This window comes from Rhinolophus sinicus, chromosome 4 (genome assembly GCF_057876585.1).
Source record: "Rhinolophus sinicus isolate RSI-liver-muscle chromosome 4, RSI-T2T, whole genome shotgun sequence".
Taxonomy (NCBI): domain Eukaryota; kingdom Metazoa; phylum Chordata; class Mammalia; order Chiroptera; family Rhinolophidae; genus Rhinolophus; species Rhinolophus sinicus.
The window spans coordinates 77,811,515-77,834,277 of NC_142504.1; the positions used below are offsets into that span (position 1 = coordinate 77,811,515).

General features: G+C 39.8%; 1 protein-coding gene and 1 non-coding gene across 9 annotated transcripts in view; one reads left to right on the forward strand and one right to left on the reverse strand.

Annotated features, from left to right (window-relative positions):
• Nucleotides 1-22,763, reverse strand: part of SLC35D4 (solute carrier family 35 member D4) — a 114,564-nt gene that overhangs the window by 33,303 nt on the left and 58,498 nt on the right. For 6 of the 8 annotated variants that reach the window (XR_016021150.1, XM_074340236.2, XM_074340233.2 and 3 more), the window contains one exon: nucleotides 19,833-19,926. Coding sequence is in view for 5 of the 8 variants with exons in the window: in XM_074340236.2 (XP_074196337.2) it covers nucleotides 19,833-19,926 (94 nt within the window). In the remaining 3 variants the exon portion in view is untranslated. Of the gene's footprint in view, nucleotides 1-8,431; nucleotides 8,467-19,832; nucleotides 19,927-22,763 lie in introns of all 8 variants that reach the window. The other 2 variants (XR_012498781.2, XR_016021149.1) reach the window with 1 other exon arrangement.
• Nucleotides 7,440-7,546, forward strand: LOC141567071 (U6 spliceosomal RNA). The gene has a single exon (XR_012489467.1). It is a non-coding gene; the product is annotated as a U6 spliceosomal RNA (small nuclear RNA).

The following is a 22,763-nucleotide window of genomic DNA, read 5'->3' on the forward strand; positions in this document are numbered from 1 at the left end:
TTGTTGATGGATTTGGTTTTGAGAGATGTGTGACTTTGCCTTGTGTGTTCAGACAGGACTGAGGGAACGCGGTTAGAGAAGCAGGTGTTCACTCATCTGTGCAATGAAGACACTGCAAAGGCCCTGCCACATCAACCTTAAAGTTTGCTCAGATGTTCAGCATGCCTTCTTCTCCTTTTCATTTTCAGTCAAGAAATAGGAATTCTACAACAACTTAAATGGGAAAACCTGTTATAAATACAGCTAGCCTTTATGCTGTTATCTCCAGGGAAGGGATAGAGCAAAGGACTCCTGGAATCTAAAGAGAGCAAGGCCACCATCTGCCATCTGTTGACCTTCTCAGAACGTGAGGCTGGGTCAACCTGTGGGGGCCAGGCACCCACAGACTGGATACAGAAGTGGATCACTACAATAATTATTTTTAACTATAAAATTTCTGTGCCACGTGACCAAAAAAGTATGCTGAATTAACTCTGGTTTGCTCAGTATCTTGGCCAAGAGCTCCGTTAGCCCTGTGTAATACCATGGCCTGCCCCTCAGCCACCACCTGAACCACCTGCCAAGCCCTCTGGTACTTTGTGGCATATTAATGAAATCCAAGGAACTCGGCCCTACTTAACTGCTACAATGTGTGTATTGTGGTCATTTTGCAGTTGCTAAAGGAAAGACACAGCCTTTTCTGCAAACTTAAGACCGAAGTTCACCCCAAAGGCAACTAACTCCTGCATGAGGCTTTGGGAGTAGGATTGGTGGCGGGGGCAAGGAGGCTGCTAAAAACAAACTCCTGGGCAGCTGAGGCATGAAGACAGGAAGGGGTGGGAGAGAGGAAGCCACTTCCTTTCTTTTGTCCTTTCGTTTATCAAGGCCTGTCCCACCTCAGACATTGTGCTAAATGCCTGTTTTTCTGTTAAGCTTAGTGTACACTGATTCATAGGCTTCAGACCTCTGTCAGGCCAGGAAAGCTCTGTACTGGGTGGCTGTATGGACTGCTTTTCCTCTCTGGGCCTCAGTTTCCTCATCCACTCCAAGCAAAGGGAAATATTCCCAATATTGTTACATAAAAACCAACAGGTAGTGAATGATCTCGATTTCTGTATAAAACAGATAAACCCAGTTACATGTGTAGAGATAAAAGTCTCCAAGCATACTCTAAAATGTCCACAGTGATGGGATCACATAAGCTTTTTCTTTTCATTTAACTCAGCTTTCTAAATTTTCTATAATAAGCCTTTTGAAATGTTTTAAGTGAAGGGAGTTGGACTAAATGGTGACTGAGGACTTTTTTCTAGAGAATCAAAATTAAAATTACAAATTAAGGACAAAGTTATTTGCTTCAATAGTGGAGAACACACCCTACAGTTAAACACCTACCAGAAAATTCAAGACCTAACCAAGAACCGTGCCATGCACATTCCCATGGGCCAGCCAGGCACGGCTGCTCTGATGGTTGGCTGTGGGTGTTCCTAAGACACATCCTGACAGCATGATTCTGCTCTGCCTGGGCAGCAGGTTGAGTTCCTTTACTTTCATCTGTTTCCCATTAGTCTCCATCAGCCCCCCAGCTTCCCAAGGTGTTTTCTATATTGTGCGGTTACTCATTACAGAAAACTGCAACAACAATGTGTAGGGGAATCTAATTATGATAGAGCGGCCTGGGGGGTTACACTCATTACAATTGAATTCAGACTCAGTCTCTCAAATGTCACCCACACTACAAAGGAGATGCTCCACGACTGAGTCTTTCAAAACAGACGCACCAGGAGGGGTGCAGGCTTTGCAGTCAAGATCTGGGTTCAAGTCCGAGCTCCTTTGTTCTATCTTAGACAAGTTACATAACACCTTTGTTTCCTCACGTGTAAAGGGGGAAGAGAAGCACATAGTCTGAGCCACACGAGACTGCGATGAGAATTAAGAAATGTGTGTCCAGTAACCACAAGATTGCCATGGGGTTACGAAAGTTAATTTGGGGAAAGTAATCAATAATGTTGCAAAGATTTTGTAGGGTGTCCAATGGACAGTTGTCTCGTTAGGGAGACCACCTCAGGGAAGGTGTAGATGCCTGGTCACTGCACTGTACACCTGAAGCTGAAGCTGAACAATAATGAATGTCAACTATTATATATATATGGTTAAAGAAGCGGAATACAGCATTAGGAATAGAGACAGTGGAAATGTAACGGCTGTGTGCGATGTCAGAGGGCTAGTGGATGGGGGGAGGGGGGTTGACACTGTGAGGGATATAAATAATAAATGTCTAACTATTACTTTGTTTTATGCATCTGAAACTAATTTAAAATAAATAAATAAATAAATAAAAATAAAAAATCCGTTCTACAATTAAAAAAAAAAAAATGTGTGTCCAAGTACCAACCACACAGCCTGGCACATGGTGAGCACGCAATGGTAGCTGTACCACTATTCATCCTTTTATCAGGTACTCAATGAATGTTAAGTAGATCTGAATCTAAAATCTGACCGATTAATGAGCTGCTATCTATGAAGTAAAAATCATGTTATGTTTTGCCAAAAGCACAAGAAGGGAGAGCACGGTTTCTGTTTGCCAGGGAGCAGTAGTTGCTCTTTCTGCACAGAGCAGCGGGGGCTGGCTAAGGATGGCCCTAGCTCTCTTTCTCCAGCAGGAGCCAGTAGCTTGTGGGATGCCACCCGACAATGCAGGCCTACCTGGGTTGGTCACCGCCCCTAGGCCCTTAGAGATCTGACCCCTTCCTCCACCCCCACATAAAGCTGATACAGTCACCTGTCTTCTCCTCACCTGCACTATACCCACACCACACACTAACACACACGTATATCCCAACATGCTGGGACTAAGGGAGTCCCAACTTGGTAAGCATGTTCAAAACCAATCTCCAGCTCCAAAGGCATAAGGCCAAAGGAGCTGGAGAGGCACGAGGAAGACGAGCCAATATGGCAAGCCTGAGAGCACCCACCAGGGAGGCTGCTTCGCCAGGCCCAGCAGGAGTGCCCAGTGATAAGCAGAGCATTCATTCCTTTAATCAAACCACAAGAACCTGAAAGCATGGCAGGTCTGCCAGTTTCCTTAATTAATCCAGCCCTTAAAGGAAGAGTGTAGCTGACAGGGCATGGTCCTCACCCATGGAGCATAAGCAGAACAGTAAATACTTCCACAACGCTACCAGGAAGCCTGAGCTCACTGTCTTTACCTGGGCACTCAGCTGAATATTTATTAGAAACCCTCTCCCACCATGACATTCAAGAGAACTGGTGGCCACTGCCCGGAAGAGTAAGACACCAGCCAGTGGGTTCTTCCTTCCCCCAGTGAGTGAACCCCACATCATCTGCAGTACACAGGCAGGAGGGGGTGTGTTGGAGAAGCTGCTGCCCCCAACCCCTGGGCCTTCCCAGTGCTGACAAGAGAGGAGGTTCAGAACTGCGGGCTGTGCTTTCTGAGGGTGGCTCCATTCCAGCACCCACATATCAGATTTTTTAAAAAATTGAAGTATAACATAAATACAGTAGAATACACAAAAAGCTTGAATCTCATGTATACAGCTCACTGAATGTTTACATCTGTAAATACCCCTATAACCACCACTAGATAGATTCCAAACTTTCCAGCATCTCACAAGGCTCCCCTCATGCTCCTTCCCAATCAATACTCCCCCATCCCAAATCACCTACATGGCTTCATGCTCTTTCTTTAGTGCACTATAGTATTCTATTGTATGGCGAGATCACAATTTATTTCTCCTGAACTGATATATCGACTATTTCCTCCAGGGGCTATTATGAATAAAACTATCACTGATATTCCTGAATATGTCTTATTAAAACTAACAGTCTGTGATTTTAAATGTACATACCGTAAAATTCACCCAAAGTCACAATTCAATAGTTATTAGCATATTCATAGAATTGTGCAACCATCATCCCTAATTCTATAGCACTGAACACGTCTTGTGGCTATATGTCTTCATTTCTCTTGGGTATATATCAGGAGTGGGACTGCTCAGTCATAACATAGACCTTATTTAGCTCCAGCGTTTTCTAAAGTAGAAATGTATTTCACATCCTCACCAACAGCCTCTTGTCAGTCTCTTCCATATGAGCCATTCTGGTGGGTGTGCTGTTCCTCAGATTTAATACCACGTCTGTCTTAATTCTCATTGTCTTACAGCCAACCCAGTACAGACTGAAAAACGCGGTTTCTCTACCAAAGACTCATCCAACAATCTTTAAGGCTGGTACTTCTTTTTTTCTTTTTTTCAAACACAGGTTGCTATCCAAAAGCAGAGCATGCCTATGAAGTCTTTCGAAAGCCAAAACGGAGTAAAACGAAGAGTATCCACCCCCTCCCCCCTTCACCCCTCACTTGGCTTTTACAAAAGACAGTAACAGCTTTTCCATAAAAGTGAAAATCCTCTTCTGAAGCAAAAATCTCCTGACATGGAGGTGAGGGGAAATGGTGGGCATTTTATTTACCAAAGTTTGACTGATCACCTACCATATTCCAGGCCAAACCGAACAACATGCCTGGAAATTTGTGCAGAAAACACACAAAGCCCCAAATAAGGAATAATGGCCTAAAGTGATGCAGGAAGGAAATGAGACGGAATTCTTCTTCTTGAAGACAGATGCAATTGTGGGCCAGGTCCCCTGTGTACCTCTGCCCCTCAGAAGTCACATGACAAGACAGATGTCGAAATGTAGCCAGGGAGAGCCTGTTCCCCACACGACCTCCCCCCAACATCCCCCAGAAGAGCACAGAAACAATCAAACAAAATTACAAATGCAACTTAACAGCCAGTTGTGTTTACATGGTGCCAGGCAAAGCATTGTTGACTGAAAAAAACGTTTCTTGCCATATATTTTACAGACTGGCTATTTTTTTAGAGTCATATAAACACAACCTGCTTGTTAACGATCTGGCCTTACAGTCAGACACAGCCTACTTATATATAAACAAAAACAACACCAGAAATTTCAACCTAAAGAATGACTGGGTCAGTTCAAAAGACTGATGTAGAGACACGAGGGGGAAAACCAAGTTTGGATTACTTTTTTTTAAGAGAGGAGAGAAATGTTAAACAGGAAAAAATGATGTGACAATTTATACTTAAACAAATCCCACTTGGGGGATAAACACAGGAGAACAAATGTGGGGTGGGTTCCGGTGGAGTATCAGGCCACCAAGAGCACAAAATCATACCACGTAAATATCTACTAAGTCTTTCAGATCCTCATGTCATTCCTTTTGATCATGCATCAAAACGTAGCTTTCCTGTAATAAAAGTCTGGTCATTCAGACTTTTCAAGAACTGTGTCATTTTATTAGTTTTGACTGTGGCAGCTCATTCTCTAACGACACAGGCTTTCAGTTCTGCCCGTGGTCTGCCCTCTGCTCTGGGCAGGCACAGGGCCTGAAGAGAGCTCTTTGCTGATTAGGCTACGTCTGGCCACACCTTGGGGAATGTAGTTCAAGGTCGTTACAAGGAAAGGCGAGCTCAAACAGAATTGGCACAATTAAAGAAAGGAATATGTGCATCACAGGAGCATTACTGGGGGGCAGTGGAAGTTACTTCATGAGACTTCACGAGATACATGCAGAATTCCTCCTTTCTCTATTTCTGATAAGAGGGCACAAACTTGCAAAGGTGTGTAAAATAAGATCAGTGTGTTTAAGCATTCACTCGACATTCACTTATTCAATACTATCCTACAATGATCTGAGTACACAGCAGCTCATCCCCCAAAAGAGACCTTGTAAAAGTCTCCCAACTAATTGGATGTTACATTGCAAAATCCACTTTAATTTTAGTTATTTTCAATTATCTTGGATAATAACAGCACCCATAAAAACCTTGCAGTCAGGAAATTTACAGAAATTCAGGGTATTTCCTCAATAAGTAAACTAAAGCAAATTCATTCAGGTCAAAAGTTGTGAAACGCAGAATTGTTATCATAGTTTTGCAGCTCAGAACATTGTGATGATCAATGACACTAAAAATAGCCCAGAAAAAATTAAGAGTTCATAATCGGAAACAAGAAAAACAAACTCATCCAAAATAGCAAAATGGCCATTAACATCATTCACTTCCTCATGAATTATTTTGACAATAGGAAATGGAATTACAATTTTTTTCTTTAATCCAAAACTGTATTTCCCCTCCCATGTGCCCGCTGGGAAAACCTTGTTCACAAATGAATAATTCTCAGATAACTAACTTCTGTGCTGTTTCCACACAGCTCAACAATAACAGAGCAGCTCCCAACTTGCCACTTCATGTTCCTGTTGCTTCAATAGTGATGTCATGGAAAGACATCGACATGCTGTTATTATTGCCCAGCGAGAGACTGTACAGGAAATTATGCTGCTGCCCCTAGGTTTTAATTTTCCATGAAAAATTATTCTCATTGCCATAGCCATTCAGACTGTGAAAAAGAAAAATGATTTCATTAGGAAACAGCCATAATTAGATTTTAAGCATTCTCTTTCAACATAAAAGTTACATTACAGCACGGCTTCATCGGGTTTAATAATTTATTTTCATCAGAACATTCCAGAACACATTAAGGTGCTGAATAACAACCGAAGGAAGAAAATGAAAAAAACACTAAACTGTTACACAGAAAGCGATATATTCAAGTGAACTTTTAAGTGTGACAGGAAGAAGGTGTGAGGCATCTTAAGAAGCTGAGAAGAAGGGAAGAAATACAAATGGTGAACTGAAGAGGAGTGGCCTCCTGTTTCGTGATTAACTTTTACTGTCCAGGAAATGAAGAAAGACAGCAACAGGCTCTCCACAGCCAACAAGTGGTGACAATGATGATGGGAATGATGATGATGATGATGATGATAAAGACAGAGAAGTAATGTGCTCACTTCAGCAGCACATATGAGATCTGACAGTTAAGTTTGAGAATTCATCCTAGAAAAAGTGCTGCATATCTCATTGCTGAATATACTACAGTCCCCTTCAAAGTACGCCCCTTGGGAAGCTATGCAGTGATGCCAGCGCCTAGTCCACCCTTCAAAGCAGTTTTGGAACTCTTATTCTGGAATGGCCATCAGAGCTGTCATCGTATTACCCTTGATGTTCTGAATGTCATCAAAATGTCTTCCTTTCAATATTTCCTTTATCTTTGGGTAAAGAAAGAAGGTACTGGGGGCCAGATCAGGTGAGTAGGGAGGGTGCTCCAATACAGTTATTTGTTTACTGGCTAAAAACTCCCTCACAGACAGTGATGTGTGAGCTGGTGCATTGTTGTGACGCAAGAGACATGAATTGTTGGCAAAAAGTTCAGGTCGTCTAACTTTTCATGCAGTCTTTTCAGCACTTCCAAATAACTGTTAACTAACAAACTGTTGTTAACTGTTTGTCCAGTTGGTACAAGTTCATAATGAATAATCCCTCTGATATCAAAAAAGGTTAGTAACATCATTGCAACAAGTTTGTGAACTTAATTGTCTGACCTCATGTACTAAGACTAGAATGACACTGAGAAGATTAGCACGGCCCCTGTGCAAGGCTCACACGAAATTCATGATGCGTTGCACATTTTTTTGTAACTATGTGCGGTGATGGATGGTAACTAAATTTATGGTGATCATTTCACAAGATACACAAATAGCAAATCACTAGGTTATATACTTTAAACTCATATGATGTTATATATCAATTATATTGCAATAAAAACTTGGAAAAAATAATAGGAAATAGCAGGAGGACGAGAACTAACACTGTTCAGCAGACTTGATGTAGTGAAAGCAAAACATGATGGGCATTGTAACTACACTTCCAGGATTTTTCTGTAGTCTGTTCTCAATGTGGGGGGCGGGGGGTGCATAGGCACATACATGCCTGTGCATATGCCAGAAACTGAACCTAAGAAGTCTAATTCCAGAACCTGATATATCTGTTTACTTGTCACCTCTTCAGAAGTTCAAAGTATGATTCAATGGCAAGTTTTGGAACTTCCCTACAAATACATCAAAAAAGTCAGTTGGAGAGTAAGAAATTATATTATTTAGAAGTCATGAAATCTGTGTGATTCCATATTAAAAAGACACTAAGCTACTTCTTCTTTTTCTTCCTGTTTTTTTTAATTGCACTGGAAACATCAAGAGTTTTACTAATGGTCTTGGAGACATTTAAAAATTCCAAATATCAAATACTAACAGTCTGTGGACAACCATTTTACAAGTTCAGCCTATACTTAAACAGGTTTGATTTTATCTAGCAAAGTGACATAGCCAAGATTCCTTCTTAGTTCAATATCTTGGCAATAGCTCAAGAGAAATGTCGACATGTCACTGAAAAAAGAGACATTAGGCCATGCTCCGAAGATCTGGCAAAACAACCTGAGAGATAGGCAGTCAAAACTCAGAAAAATTCCTATCCAGTTAAGAGTTGTTCATAGGATAAATCAAACGGAGGTTAACACTTACCAGCAGAATCTTCTTGACACTTTTAAGAGAAACTCCTGTATGGGAAACATAGTTCAGGACAGTGGTCATATTACTACACAAGGAGGGGTTGTTATGGAGACAGCTTTGAAAGCTCCCTGGCAATCCCAGTGTATAATTAAGGCCAGTGATCACAGAACAGCCAGCAGGGTGGTTTCCATGGAAACCATCAAACATACATTTTCACAGGCACAGCACCTGTTCTGAATCAATGACTCTTTATATAGGTCTAAAAACATTGTGAATGGTGCATCAATTTCCTCTTTTGTTAGACAATGTCTGATTAAAAGAGCTGTGAGAGACCTTCTTCTCATGCAGGCTGAATTCTGAGCAGTGTCTAGAGTAGGCAGTCCACAGCTAAGTTCACTACCTACAACTAGTGAATATAAATGGTATATTCAGACGCCGGAAATGACTGGTTAATTTGGTGAAAGAATTAAACCAGTGGTTGACAGAGCCAAGGAAGACCGGCCAACTGCCAGCACTCATTATTCAAGGGCTGTCTAAATATTATTCAACCCTCTCAGTAAGGTAGACATTATTATTACATTTGTTTACAGATGACACAATGAAGCATAAACTAGAAAGTGGCAGACCTGGGACTCAAAGTCAGGTCAAAATTGAGTCTTGGTTCGAGTTCATATGACTCTACAAAATGCTCTGTGTTTGCACTGCGCTTTGTCACTCCCCAGCTATTTTCACATATATTATCTCATATATTCTGCTTTTATCTTGAAACACTGAAGAGTCCAAGTTCTAGAATATTCTAACTTTGTAATATTTTACCCCTTGTTCCTTAGCTCGTGGCTCCATTTCTGCACCCACCACACACTCCAGGTTTGAAGACTCACATGGGACCATGTCTCAGAAGGCTTTCCCATCTTCCACCTGGACTGTGTGAGCAGAATTCTATTCTAAGCAGCAATGGGAAGGGAAACCCCATTCCATAAGCATGGATTTTGACGGTCTAAACTCTATAAAAACAGACACAAACATTCCAATTAACCATTTGTAGCATTTACACATAATCTTCCAGGAGAGAACGTGGATTTGGTGATAAGGGTGGAAGAAGGTCAGATAGCAGAAAGGTTTCCTACTTTATTCTGATCAGTCCTATTAAACACTTGAAATCTAGCAAATGCTTTATTAGGTAGGACTGATAGTTAATGATGTGTCTCCCAGCTGCTCCTCATTCTACATAATCCTGCAATTGAATATAAATGCCATCAGCATTTAGTCTTAAATATCAGATACAGTCAACACTGTTGGAGCTCAATAGAATCATAGCATTTGAGGTATCTTCACATATCTTCTAGTCAGACTCCTTGCTTTATGTATGAAACAACTGAGGACTAGAGGGCTACAGGGCATAGTGATCAAAGCCAAACAGTGAGTGTTCTTTCCTTTCCTTTTCCCTGAAATCCCCGTCCTGCTACCACGTGCCTCATGGAAAAGCGTCCCTCACATCATCGCTCTTCTGCTGAAGCTCAGGGAAAAAGCTCTCCATTTTCTCCCCAGCTAGCCTCCCATACTCCTTTTACCTCCTACTGAAACCTGCTCTCCCAATTTCCTCTCATTCTCTAGCATCTTTCTGTCTATGGTGTCTTCTTTTCTAGTTTCAAGCATGCCCAAGTCCTTCTTTCTGTTCTTAGAAAAGAAATTTTCACTAGATCTGGCTATCCCCCTGCCCACCACCAAGCCCAACCTTCTATCCACTTCTGATGTATGAGTATTCTTAAGTATTTACAATCCATCTTCAGCCCCACTCGCATCCCTGCCCTCTTACTGAAACTGTTTCCTCAAAGTCTAGCAAGGTCCTTCCTCTACTCTTTTCTCAATCTGGATCTCTTTGACCTCACTGTGACCTCTTTGCTCTCTTCCTTAAAATTTTTCTTTAGACTTCTCCATACTGAACTTTCCTGGTTCCCCCTTGTATCTCTTGGCTATTACTTCTCTCTCCTGCTCATTATTGGTCCCAAGCTAAGTCCTAGGCTCCTGCTCTGCTCTCCCTACACTCTTTCACTCTCTCAGTGAGCTCATCTATTTATTCATTTTCTTGATTTCAATCCATCTCTCTACAGGCGAAGCCCAAATGCACATGCAAAGCCCTGAGCTCTCCCCTACATTTTACCCAATGTTTCCAACACAAAACAGCTTCATTTAGATGTTTTTTCACCATACACATTTGTCTAAAATGTATTTCACCAGCTTTCCTCTCCAAAGATGTTCTTTCACAATCACCCCCATTTCTGTCTGGAAGGCCATGGATTTCCCATGTTTCTAGCTACAACCTTGGAGCCATTTGTGATCTTCCCGATCCATCACTCCCTGTATCCAAACTATCATTACCCACTGCCTGTTGTAAAATGATCTGACCCTTTGTTGTCTAACTTTTTATCACATCACACAACAATTATATGACAAATTAAGTAATTAAAATTCATTTTCCTTCAAATTGTCAATCAAGTTTGAGCTTTCATCGTTATTCTTGCTATCCCTAAGACCTTGGTTCACCTCCCCTCTAAATGCTTGGAACTCATTTCTAATATGTTTTAAATACCATTGCATATTAACCTGCTTAAAACATGACCGTCAGTCAGTCTCATTCAGAGGTTCCCGATGGTCTCTGTGGCATGGCTTTTAGAGCTTCCTATAATCTGACTCTCTGTGCCCAGTTTTCCCCTTATTCCTCACACTGTCCTCGTCCTCTACTCAGATTTATTTCCTCGTGGCTCCCCACCTGTATATCCTGCCTTAGGCCCCTGCCACTCATCTTGGAAGGCCCTCATTCCATTCTCCCACCTTTCCCAGGCGACCAGTGCTTGCAGGGGCCAGTTCAGCCACTCTGCTGCTTCAATTCACAGAGCTCTCCCTTCACTCAACTCCTGAAGTCACACCTGGCTCAGCAAGGTTCTCTAATAGTCTCCTCACCTTGTCACTTTTACCTTCTCCTCTGGATTATAAGGCAAACACTACACCTATACTAATGCATTCCCCTCACCCACAACTTTCAGATACTCCAAAGACTTCCGTGATAGACGTTGACCAATTGGTAGAACCATGTCCAAAAAGAAGGCTACTCAAAGACACTTCCAATACCACAAAAACTGTAAGAATCTAGTATACCTTAAAAATCCCACTGAATTCACAGTTGTTTCAGGCAGGCAGGACATTATGACACAGTGTCAGGGAAGGGTCTGGGAGGGGAGACAGGGGAGGTGCCTAGGATGCAACATTATGGAAATGCTCGTTTATTCTCAGCAGACACTGAGAATCATATCACACACAAACTCCACACTGCACGGCCGAGAGAGCAACGGCCACCCTAGTCCTGGCCATGTGTACATTAAAGATGGAACTCGAACAATCAAAAAACAAACTAAAACTAATCAAGAGATACATCCTAAGCAAGCTACAGAAAGCTCTTTTCCTAAGGCCATAAAAAGAACAGACTAAGACTTGGATTTCTGGTCTACCACAGCCTTCAGGATACAAAATGGTGGTAGCAACTATGACATTAGCTTAAAGGACGAAAACTGTCTTCTTACAGAGACAGCTTTGAAATGGGGAGCAAATACTGAATCCCCAGGACCCTAACAGGGCAGTGCTGCTGTTTGGGGATGCTTCTCCTCTCCTGGCTCAACTTCAACATAAACTCACTTTGGCCTCAGTTGCCTCTGCCCAATGGATGCTGAGAACTCTGGTCATTTTGAAGTTAACAAGGATGAGATAAGGCACTACTCAATCCAGGAAGAATTCTCATGTGAGAACTTAAATCTGCTGGAGGAACCCACTAGGAGAAAAATATAAACTCATACCACATCTTCCTTATATGTCTACACATTTCATCACTTTTCTCTTAAAGTCAATCCTTTTTTCCTGCATCAAAGCTTTACTTTACAAGTGGGAAGGGATTCCAAGATTTTACGAAGATGCAGTTAGATTTCACATGGCTGAATTTACCAAAATGAAGGGGGGCATTAAAAAAAAAAAGTTGCTAAGTTATTTTTAGCTTCTTAGAATGTTACTCAAATTCCCAGAGAAAAACAACAACAACAGTGATAACAATATATGATTTAGAAGGCACTGTTTTCCATGGTGAGCATTCTCAGACCCAAGAAAGATACAAAGAAAGATGAGGACCAGAGAGCAGTATGGATGTCTCTCTCAGAACTGGAAGTGATGAGGCTGATGTGACAACTCCTTGGGAAATGACAGAGAATGGGTCCTTTCGGAGCAAGGAAAAAGGCCCCCTCAGCCCCCTTCTGAATGAACTCCCTCTGTATCTATGAGTTTTTCACAGGATCCAAACTCTCCTCTGGGGCCAATGGAACATCTTTCTGAGTTCCTTTCTGAATATGCTGGCATTCAGTATAGTCACAATGACATCATGGGGAAATGCTGTATTGCTAACTACAATTATGTTGTACTTCAAATGTCAGCACATTTTGATGTGTAGGTGGCCCAAAGAATGGGTAAATATTATGCCACTGAGGATAACAGAGTTCATTTTTAAATAGAAAAGAAAAAGGCGAAAGAGAGAGAGAGAGAGAGAGAGAGAGAGAGAGAGAGAGAGAGAGAGAGAGAGAGATATTGCTTACGTATTATACTGAGACTGGAAGAAACTGTAATGGCTCATGTAATCCCATCCTCTGCATTTAAGAAGGATCAGCACTAAACCACAGTAGTCCATTAAGAATTCTTCCACTTTTTGAATTAACTATAGAGAAGGTAATTATAAACCTCCTTCAGAGTTTAAGCAGAAAAGAAAAAATACGATATATAAAAAGGAGACTCATGAAAACTGGTGGCCAAATAAACAAAGCCATATGCACAGGAAAAATGTCCTTCCTAATCTTAAAGAGATTTACGCACTATGCTTTGAGAACTACTATTTTGCAGCTTTCAGAGATGATTTACATGTCGTAAAATTCACCCATTTTAAATGTAAAGTTCAATGATTTTTTTAATGAACAAATTTAATATACTAATTTAAATGATGTGCAACCTTCACCAAAGCCCAGATTTAGAACACTTCCATCACCTCATCTGTAGTCACTCTGCCCCAAGATACCACAGGTATGCTTCCCATCTCTACAAATTTGGCTTTTTTGGATATTTCCCATAAATGGAATCATACTATATATATTCTTTCGAGACTGGCTTCTTTCACTTAGCATAATGTTGTTGAGATTCATCTACGTTGTAGCAATATACTAATAATCCATTCCTCTTTATTGCTGAATAGTATTCCATTGTGTGTATACTAGATTACTACTTCTGTTTATACACTCACCAGTTGATGGACAGTTAGATTGTTTCCAGTTTTGGGTTATTATGAATAATGCTGCTATGAGCACTCATGTTTAAGTCTTTTGTGACATATTTTCAATTCTCTTGGGTAAATTCCAGGAATAGTATCAGTGGGTTGTACAGTCAGTTTTGCTTAACCTTTTAAGAAATTACTGAACAGTTTTCTAAAGTGATTATACCATTTTACATTCCCACCAGCAGTTTATGAGAGTTCCAGTTTCTCCATATTCTCAACAGGACTTTTATCTCTCTCTTATTTATTTATTTATTTGGCTATTTTTGAAATTATACCCATCCTAATGAATATGCAGTGATATTTCATCATGGTTTTAATTTGCATTTCCATAATGAGTAATGATGTTGAGTTCCTTTTTATGTACTTATGAACCATTCATATAACATATTTTCTTTAGTGAAATGTCTATTGAAGTCTTTTGACCATTTTTCAAATTGGGTTGTAGGCAGTCTCACTGAAGTGTAAGAATTCTTTATATACATATTTTGGATACAAGTCCTTTATTAGATATATGATTTGCAAATATTTTCTCCTAGGCTGTGGCTTATCTCTTCATTTTCTTAATGGTGTCTCTTGAATTGTATAATATTTTAATTTAAATGAAGTCTAATTGACCAATTATTTTATGGTTCATGCTTTTAGTGTGAAATCTAAGAACTGTTTAAACCAAGGTCATTAAAATTTTTTTCCTGTGTCTCCTTCTAAGAGTAATCTGATTTTATCTCTTACATTTAGGTCTATGATCCATTTTGAGTTAATGATGTAAAGCAAGGGTCTAAGCATGTTTTTGTTTTGGCATATGGATATCTGACTGTTCCAGCACCATTTGTTCAAAAGAAAATCCTTTTCCCATTGAATTGCCTTGGCACCTTTATCAAAAATCAACAGACCATAAATGCCTAACCTTACGCAAATACCTCAATGTATCGATTATTCTAGCTTTATAATGAGTTTTCAAATTGTGTAGTTTAAGTCCTCTAACTTTGTTTTTCTTTTTCAAAATTATTTTGGCTATTATATTGCTAATAAATTTTAGGATCAGTTTTTGAATTTGTACAAAGAAGCCTGCAGGGATTTTGATGAGGATTCCATTAAATCTATTAATTAATTTAGGAAGAATTTCCATCTCCACAATATTGAGTCTCTCCATTTATTGAGAGCTTCTTTAATTTCTCTCAGAAAGGTTTTGTAGTTTTCAGTGTACAAATTGTGCATTTCTTTGTTAAATTCCTAAATATTTTTTTCTTTTTGATGCTATTGTGAATGGAATTGTTTTCTTAATTTCATTTTTAGGAACATGACTGTTATTACTAATATATAAAACTACAATTGATTTTTCTAAATTGATCTTGCATCTTGAGACCTTGATAAATTGTTTATTAGTTCAATTAGTGTTTTTTACCAATTCCTTAGAATTTTCTACATATAGGATAAGGTTATCTTTTTCTTTTATTGCACTGCCCAAAACCTCCAGTATAATTTTTGTTCTTTATTTCACTGCCAAAACCTCCAGTATAATGTTGAATAAAGTGGTAAGAGTGAACATTCCTATGTTGCTCCCAATCTCAGGGGAAAAGCATTCAGTTTCACCATTAAGTATAATGTTAGCTATAGGTTTTTCACAGGTGCCCTTTATCAAGTTGAGGAGGTCCCCTTCTATTATTAGTTTGTTGGGAATTTTTACAATGGATAGATGTTGGATTTTGTCAAATGGTTTTTCTGTACTTATTGACATGATCATGTATTTTTGTCTTTTATTAATATAATGGATTACATTAATTTATATTAATTAAACCAACTTTGCATTTCTGGAATAAATCCCACTTGATCATGGTATATAATCCCTCTTACATGTTGTCAGATTTGGTTTGCTAATATTTTGTTAAAGATCTATGTTCATGAAGGATATTGGTCTGTACTCTTCTTAGGATTTTTTTTGGTCTGGCCTTAATATCAGCATAACTCACCTTATAGAATAAGTTGGGAGTTATTCCCTCTTCCTCTATTTTCTAAAAGAATTTGTAAAGAAAAAATATTTCTTCTTTAAATATGTGATAGAATTCATCAGTAACGCAAATTGGGCTTGAGCTTTTCTTTGTGGAAATATTTTAAATTACTACTTACATTTATTTGCTTGTTATGAGTGTATTCAGATTTTCCATTTATTCTTGAGTCCATATTCCTAATTTGTGCCTTTCTGGGAATTTGTCCATTTCATCTAAATCATCTAATTTTCTGGCATAAAATTATTCATGATCCGGAGTTATTCATATTAAACAATGCTTTTAGTTTCTATAGGCTCAGTAGTGATACCCCTTCTTTCATTTATAACTTGGATAATTTGTATCTGCTTTCTCATTTTCTCAGTCTAGCTAGAGGTTTGTCAATTTTGCTCACGTTTTCAAAGAATCAACATTGATTTTCTGTTTTCTATTTCATAAATTTCCACACTAAACTTTATTATATCTTCTGCTCGCTTTGGGTTTAGTTTACTCATCTTTTTCTAATTTCTAGTTGCTGATTTAAGACCTTTTTTCTTTTCCGATATAGGTGTTTACAGCTATAAATTTCTCTTTAAGCTATACTTTAGCTGCATCCCGTAAGTTTTGATGATATATTAAAATATTTTTAATTTCTCTTGTGATTTCTTCTTTGCCTCATAGGCTATTTAATATATGTTATTTAATTTCCAAATGCATAGGGTCTCCCAGATTTTTTGTTGTTGTAAATTTCTAATTTTCTTCTGCTTGTGGTCAGACAACATACTTTATAAGATTTCAATCTTTTTAAATTTATTGAGACTTGTTTTCTGACCTAGAATACCATCTATCCTGGAGAATGTTTTATATGTGCTTGAGAAGAATATGTACTCTGCAGTTTATGGGTGGAGTGTCATATAGATGGTAGTTATGTCAAATTGGTTGACAGTGTTGTTCAAATCATCTCTCTCCTTCTATAACCTTGCTTTTCTATGTAGTTGTTCTATCAACTTTTGAGAATGCAGTACTGGAATGTGCAACTATCATTGTTGAATAGTCCATTTCTCCTTTCTATTCTGTCACTTTTTGCTTCATATATTTTGGGCTGCTCTTGTTAGGTGTGTATACATTTATAACTGTTGCATCTTCCTGATGTATTCATTATTTTATCATTATTAAATGTCCTTATTTTTCTCTAGTAATATTTCCTGTCGTAAAGACTATTTTGTCTGATTTTAATACAGTCACTCCAGCTAGCTCTCTTATGGCTACTGTTTGCATGGTTCTGCTTTTCCATCCTTTTACTTTCAGACTATTTGTGTCTTTGAATCTAAGGTATATCTCTTATATACAGTATATAGTTGGGTCTTTGACAATCTCTGACTTTTGAGTGGGGTATTTTAGTCTATTCACATTTAATGTAATTATTGATATGATTGCTAGCAACAAATTTCTCAGACTTTAATTGGGAATGTCTTTATTTCTCGTTCATATTTAAAGGATATTTTTGCTGTGTATAGAATTCCTGGTTGATGATTTTCCTTTCATCATTTTGAATGTGTTATCCTACTGCTTTCTGGCCCCCATTGTTTTTGATGAGAAGTCATCCATTCATCCTATTTTTTTCCTACCCCTCTTTTCTCTTCTGGAATTCTTATTTTATATATATATATATATATATATATATATATATATATATATATATATATATATATATGTATATGTATAGATATATGCCTGATGTTGTCCTCCCAGTCTCTAAGCCTCTACTCATATATGTTTAATTAAAAAAATAACTTTGTTCTGTAGCTTGAATAATTTCTTTTGCTCTACCTCCCAATTCACTTATTCTTTCTTCTGCCATCTCAAATCTGTTATTGAGTACCTCTAGAGAATTTTTCATTTAATTTCAATTATTATACTTTTCAACTCCATTTGGTTCTCATTTTTAAAAATCATTTTTATTTCTTTATTGAAAATCTATATTCATTGAGTCTTTCCTTGGATTCCTAAACATGGTTTCCTTCAGATCTCTAAAAATATTTAAACAGCTGCTTTGCAGTCTTTTTCTGCTAAGTCCTCTATCTGAGGACAGATACTCAGACACAGTTCTTATTGGCTGCTTTTTCCCTGTGCATGAATCATGCTTTATTGTTTCTCCGAATGCCTGTAATCTTTGTTGAATAGTGGACACTACCTAAGATATGATAGCAACTCTGGATTCTGACTTTTTCCCCGAGCATTGTTGTTGGTCTTGTTATTCTGCCGTTTAGTAATTTGCCTGGACTAAGTCTGTAAATTCTGTCTCCCATATATGGTACAGTTGCTGAGGTTTACACCCATTTTTTTTTCTTGTTTTTATGTTAAGCTTGCTTTCCTAGGGGTCATCCCCATGTCTGCATAGCTTAGTGTTCTGGCAAAGACTAGTCAGAGGTTTTGCTCAAACACCTTGAGCCAGAACGTCTTCCCTTTGCTTCTGATTCTGTGTGTAGGCTGGGGAACACATTCAAATTTTCGGCTGTCTTCATGTCTTTCCCAACTTTTACTTTCTGCTGGCTTTCTCACATCTCCTCTACGTGTGCACACAGGTTCTGTTGGCCAGAGATGTGTAGATGTCTTGGGCATGCTCCATCTCTGCTGCTCATGTACACAGACTAAGGTAAATCTCAAATATATGGAGAGCTATCAAGCCCCTGATGACTCTCTGTCCTCCGAGAATTACCTGTTAAGTCCCCAGCTAGACCACTGGTCCATTGCTTGCCCCAAAGAGGAATGCCAACTCAAGACAGTGGAGCTACTGGCTCTTCATTGACCACTGACATGGCCACTTTAACTGAAAATACTCCAAGTGGAGTATTCTGGAAGTGGCAACAAGGCTGCTAGTTTTCATAGCCTGCCCCGCTCTGGTTAAAATAGTACACTGACAGAACTGGGGAGGAGGGAATGGAAGCAACCCTACGCAAGAATGCCATAAACTCATGTTGTTCCTACCCAAAGTTGAGTCGTTTTTATGAACAAATGCGTCTCCATTTGTTGTAAGCCTTTGGTTAATGGTTAGAGAGCTTAAATGGATATGTTAGACAGTCTTTTTCCAGCTTTCTAGTTGCTTTCTGGAGAGCGGATTTGTCAACTTCCTCATTCTGTCATGCTGGAAGTCAATATGTTAACCACCCTTCACATTCTGCTGGAATTAGAATCATTAGTACTGTTATAAAGTAGACCATGCAGATGAAAATATCACTGCGAAATCTGATTTTCAAAGAAAAAAGTTTGCCTTTGTTTTCTGGGGAGGAAAAAATCAACCAACCAACAAAAAGATGACTAAAGGAACAAGTTTAAATAATTATTTCATTAGATTAAATTAATTAAGAAATGTCACTCCTTGGAAGCAGCACTGAGGGCCCTGTGACTTGACTCCTTCACAGACATTAGAGAACTGAAATGCTCCACTAGCAGGAAGCTAGTCACAAAGCATTTCAGTTAAGACCCTGTGTCCCACAGCTGCTTTTCTGGTTCTTCTTACTTTCCTACCTCTCTATCTTACGCTTCAACCATGGTCAATCAGATACACAATGGGCATTCTTATAATACTCCCTTTTTTGAAAACTTCATCAAAGTCCCCTAATCTGGCCATTTGCCTATTTTCCATTCTCTATCACCTCTGATAAACTGAGACCTCTTGGGCAAGTCACTTGAGTTCTGGACACCCTCACAGTTCCCAGGAAGGATGATAAGAACTGCCCCCATGCATCCAGGAGTCTAGTCTATTAGAACTAGAGAAGCCTTAGAGGTGTTTTTGGCAAAACCTCTCAGGTTCAGATGGGGAAATTAAGACTCAGGGATGTTAAGGGGCTTACCCAGGTGACCTTCCAGGAGCATCATAAAGATGATGTCATGCTAATAAAATAGGTGGACGGTCTCAGAAATTGTTGCCTGAATGAGTGAAGGATGAGGCCCACAGCCAGTGATGAGAAATGATTTCATGAAGATCAAACCTGACATTACACAGGCTTTCAGAACACTGGACACAAAGGCCTCTGAGATCAATTTTTCCCATCCCTCCCTTTTCTCTTACCTTAGCAAAGAAAATCCAGGCTGCACACTGCCCTGGAGCCATAAGGCTTTTCAGCTTCACTGTGCTGAACATGAGAAAGAATCCCAAAAATCCACTGGAAGAAAATATTCTTTTGTTAGTGAGGCTTAGCTTCCTTTAGTCAACAGGTAACTATTTTCTGTTATATTTACCAGTCAATTTCTAATTATTATATATCTGTTGCATCTGTGTTTTCCAATGATCTTTGGATAAAAATACCCCAAAATTTAAAACCCATTAAGCTCTACTTTTCTAAGGAGGTATAATGAGAGCATTTACTGGAGGTGGGAAGGAGGTATAGAAATTTGGGAGGTCTCTGGCTAAATCATGAAAGAAAAAGAAAAACTACAAGAAAACATGGAGGGCAATACACCCTGCTTCCTCCTATATTACTTCTGGAGCTTGGTGTTTGCCAAAGCAGAGCTTCAATTTTTTCAAGAGGAACAAACTGCCAGGAAAAGAATTCCACAGGGAAACTCACCATATGAGGGGAGAGGGTCTGCACTGGCCCATGGGTTCAAGGTAAGACTCTCAAAGAAAGGCTGGCTCCATAACAGAGGTCCCTGAAACCAGGCTGACCTCCACAGAAGTGGTGCTTTGGGAATGATGTCTAATCCCATGTATGTGACCTGAAAGAGCTCCCCACAAGGGAGCCTGAGGATGGGGTAGCATTTCAGGAGCTATTCAAAAGTCTGCATCAGCAAGGCACTGACACAGCAGCGGATAGGGAAATAGTGGCCTGTGTTGGAACCATTTTCAGAAGTGTCATGTGTGGAAAAAGCCAAAGCAAAGGGACTCCAAACAGAATGGTCACTCTTCCTGGCATTTGGCAGCAGGGCTATTGGGGAAAGGAGTGTGGAGACAGACTCCATGATAGAGGTTGACTTCCTGCAAATAAATGCAAGTAGGGATGTGAGTGTGACGTTTCTTTGGAATTGAAAATAGAAAAGCAAGAAACATGACTGGAGTTGTACCCCAAACCAGAGAGGCAGGTCTTATGACCTGTACCTATTTGTGCTTCCAGGGCTAGAGTGCCACTGCCATCTGACCTTTATTATAGACACTTGTGTGGCTCCAACTAAGACTGTGAGCTCTGAGAGGACAGGGCCCAATCTTGGGCTTTTCTATTTTCCCCAACAGAGCCAAGCATGGAGCCTTGGTCTAAAGGAACAAGTTTAAATAATTATTTCATTAGATTAAATTAATTAAGAAATGTCATTCCTTGGAGGCAGCACTGAGTACCACATCGTAGGTATTATATCAGTGTTTGACAGGCTTACTAGGAAGCAGCTTGAATTGAATTAAACACACCTAAAGCCAAATTTCACAGAAATGTATGCCTTCACTTCATTAGATTAGATGAGTTCACAGCCACATTCTTGGGGCAGGACCAGAGATAGGCTTTAGGCTTTCCTGTGTGTATATCAACCTGTTTGGCGTGGATGACCTGCAAAGTTCACTCAGATTTGCATCTGCAGTCATGGAAGGCCTGGCAGCTATGGACTAAGATATTGAGTCACTCCCACCTGAAAGGCAAGGAGGCGCTTGTGGGTAAGCAGCAGGCTGGAAATCAAGTGACCTAGATTACTCTTCTTGGCTGTGCTCACTGGTCCTTGTAACCTTGCCCAAATCCCCCCTTTTCCATTTATTTCTTGCCTGAGGTTCTATGTTCTTAAAGTAGGAATAAGCGTATCGGTCCTCCTCCTACCTTATGGAAATCAGAGATTTTCAGAACAGAAAGTTTCCCCAATCTCAGTTCCCACTTTATTAACAAGCAAACTGAGACACAGGCACAATTATAACCCAGGCTTCCTGGCTTTTTCAGCAGTTCTCTATGACTCTTCAAACCTCATCATGGATGCTCCTGACCAGAGAGAGATGTTCTAGGTGCCCATGGTTGTGAGATTGGGAGGAGAAACTGAGGCAGCCAGCGCTCTGGGACTCTTTCGGGTGGCATCCACCCATGTCCAAGGAGGTAACACCTTCACAAGAGCCTGTCCAATCTCCAATACCTCCTTCTCCTCCAGTCTTTTTCTCTCCTCTCCACCTCCAGCCAGAGGAAGGGCATGATTCCATGTTGACCTATCCCCTCAGCACAGACGCTCTACTAGAACTGAGCTACTCCTGGTGTGTGACCAACATGCTTACAAAAGCATCCATGATTCGTTCCCATCACTTGACTTGTACGTCTGTGAATCATTTCTAAATTACTCATGGATCCCTTGTTTTTCTCTTTCCATTTTCAGTTCTTCTAATGCTTGCTATGGAGGCAAATCTTAAAAGCAATGGGAAGACCCCAGAAGTGAAAGAGCCTGGGCTCCTCGTTAATGGGGTGTCAGGGTCATGGCTACTACTGTATCATCAGGTCTCCCTAACACCTTCTCAGCTCTCCTAGAACTTTCTGAAGGTGACAACTCTTAGTCTGAGGTATGGTCATGGAAGAGCCAACAAGATGAGATGGGGAAAACCAACACATTCTTAAAAGAGGTGAAGCTTTGTACTGAAGCCATGAGGTAAAATGTAACAGAGAGTTAAAGCAATTCAAATAAAGATTTTCAAATCTTTCAAATAAAAAACACTGGTTTTTCATGGTGGGTTATGAGAAAGTTACAGATTAACAGGGGACAGAAATGGAAACTGAAAGTCACCCCCACAGAGCGAACATCAACAGGCTGTGATCTGTATTGCTCTGTTCCAAACAACCAAACAATGGTTGCTCTCCCCTCCACACCGTTTGCCTGTGCTGCCACATAACTGACCCACAGGGAAACAAGTCCATGGGCACCGGAGCAGCACTAATACTCATGCCGCACAATCCTAGCTGACAGTCAAGTGACAAAGCCTGACCAAATTGAGAGGAACTGGGAAGATGAATTCTGTGAGTGTTCTCCTCAGACTTTTTTGAGGATGATA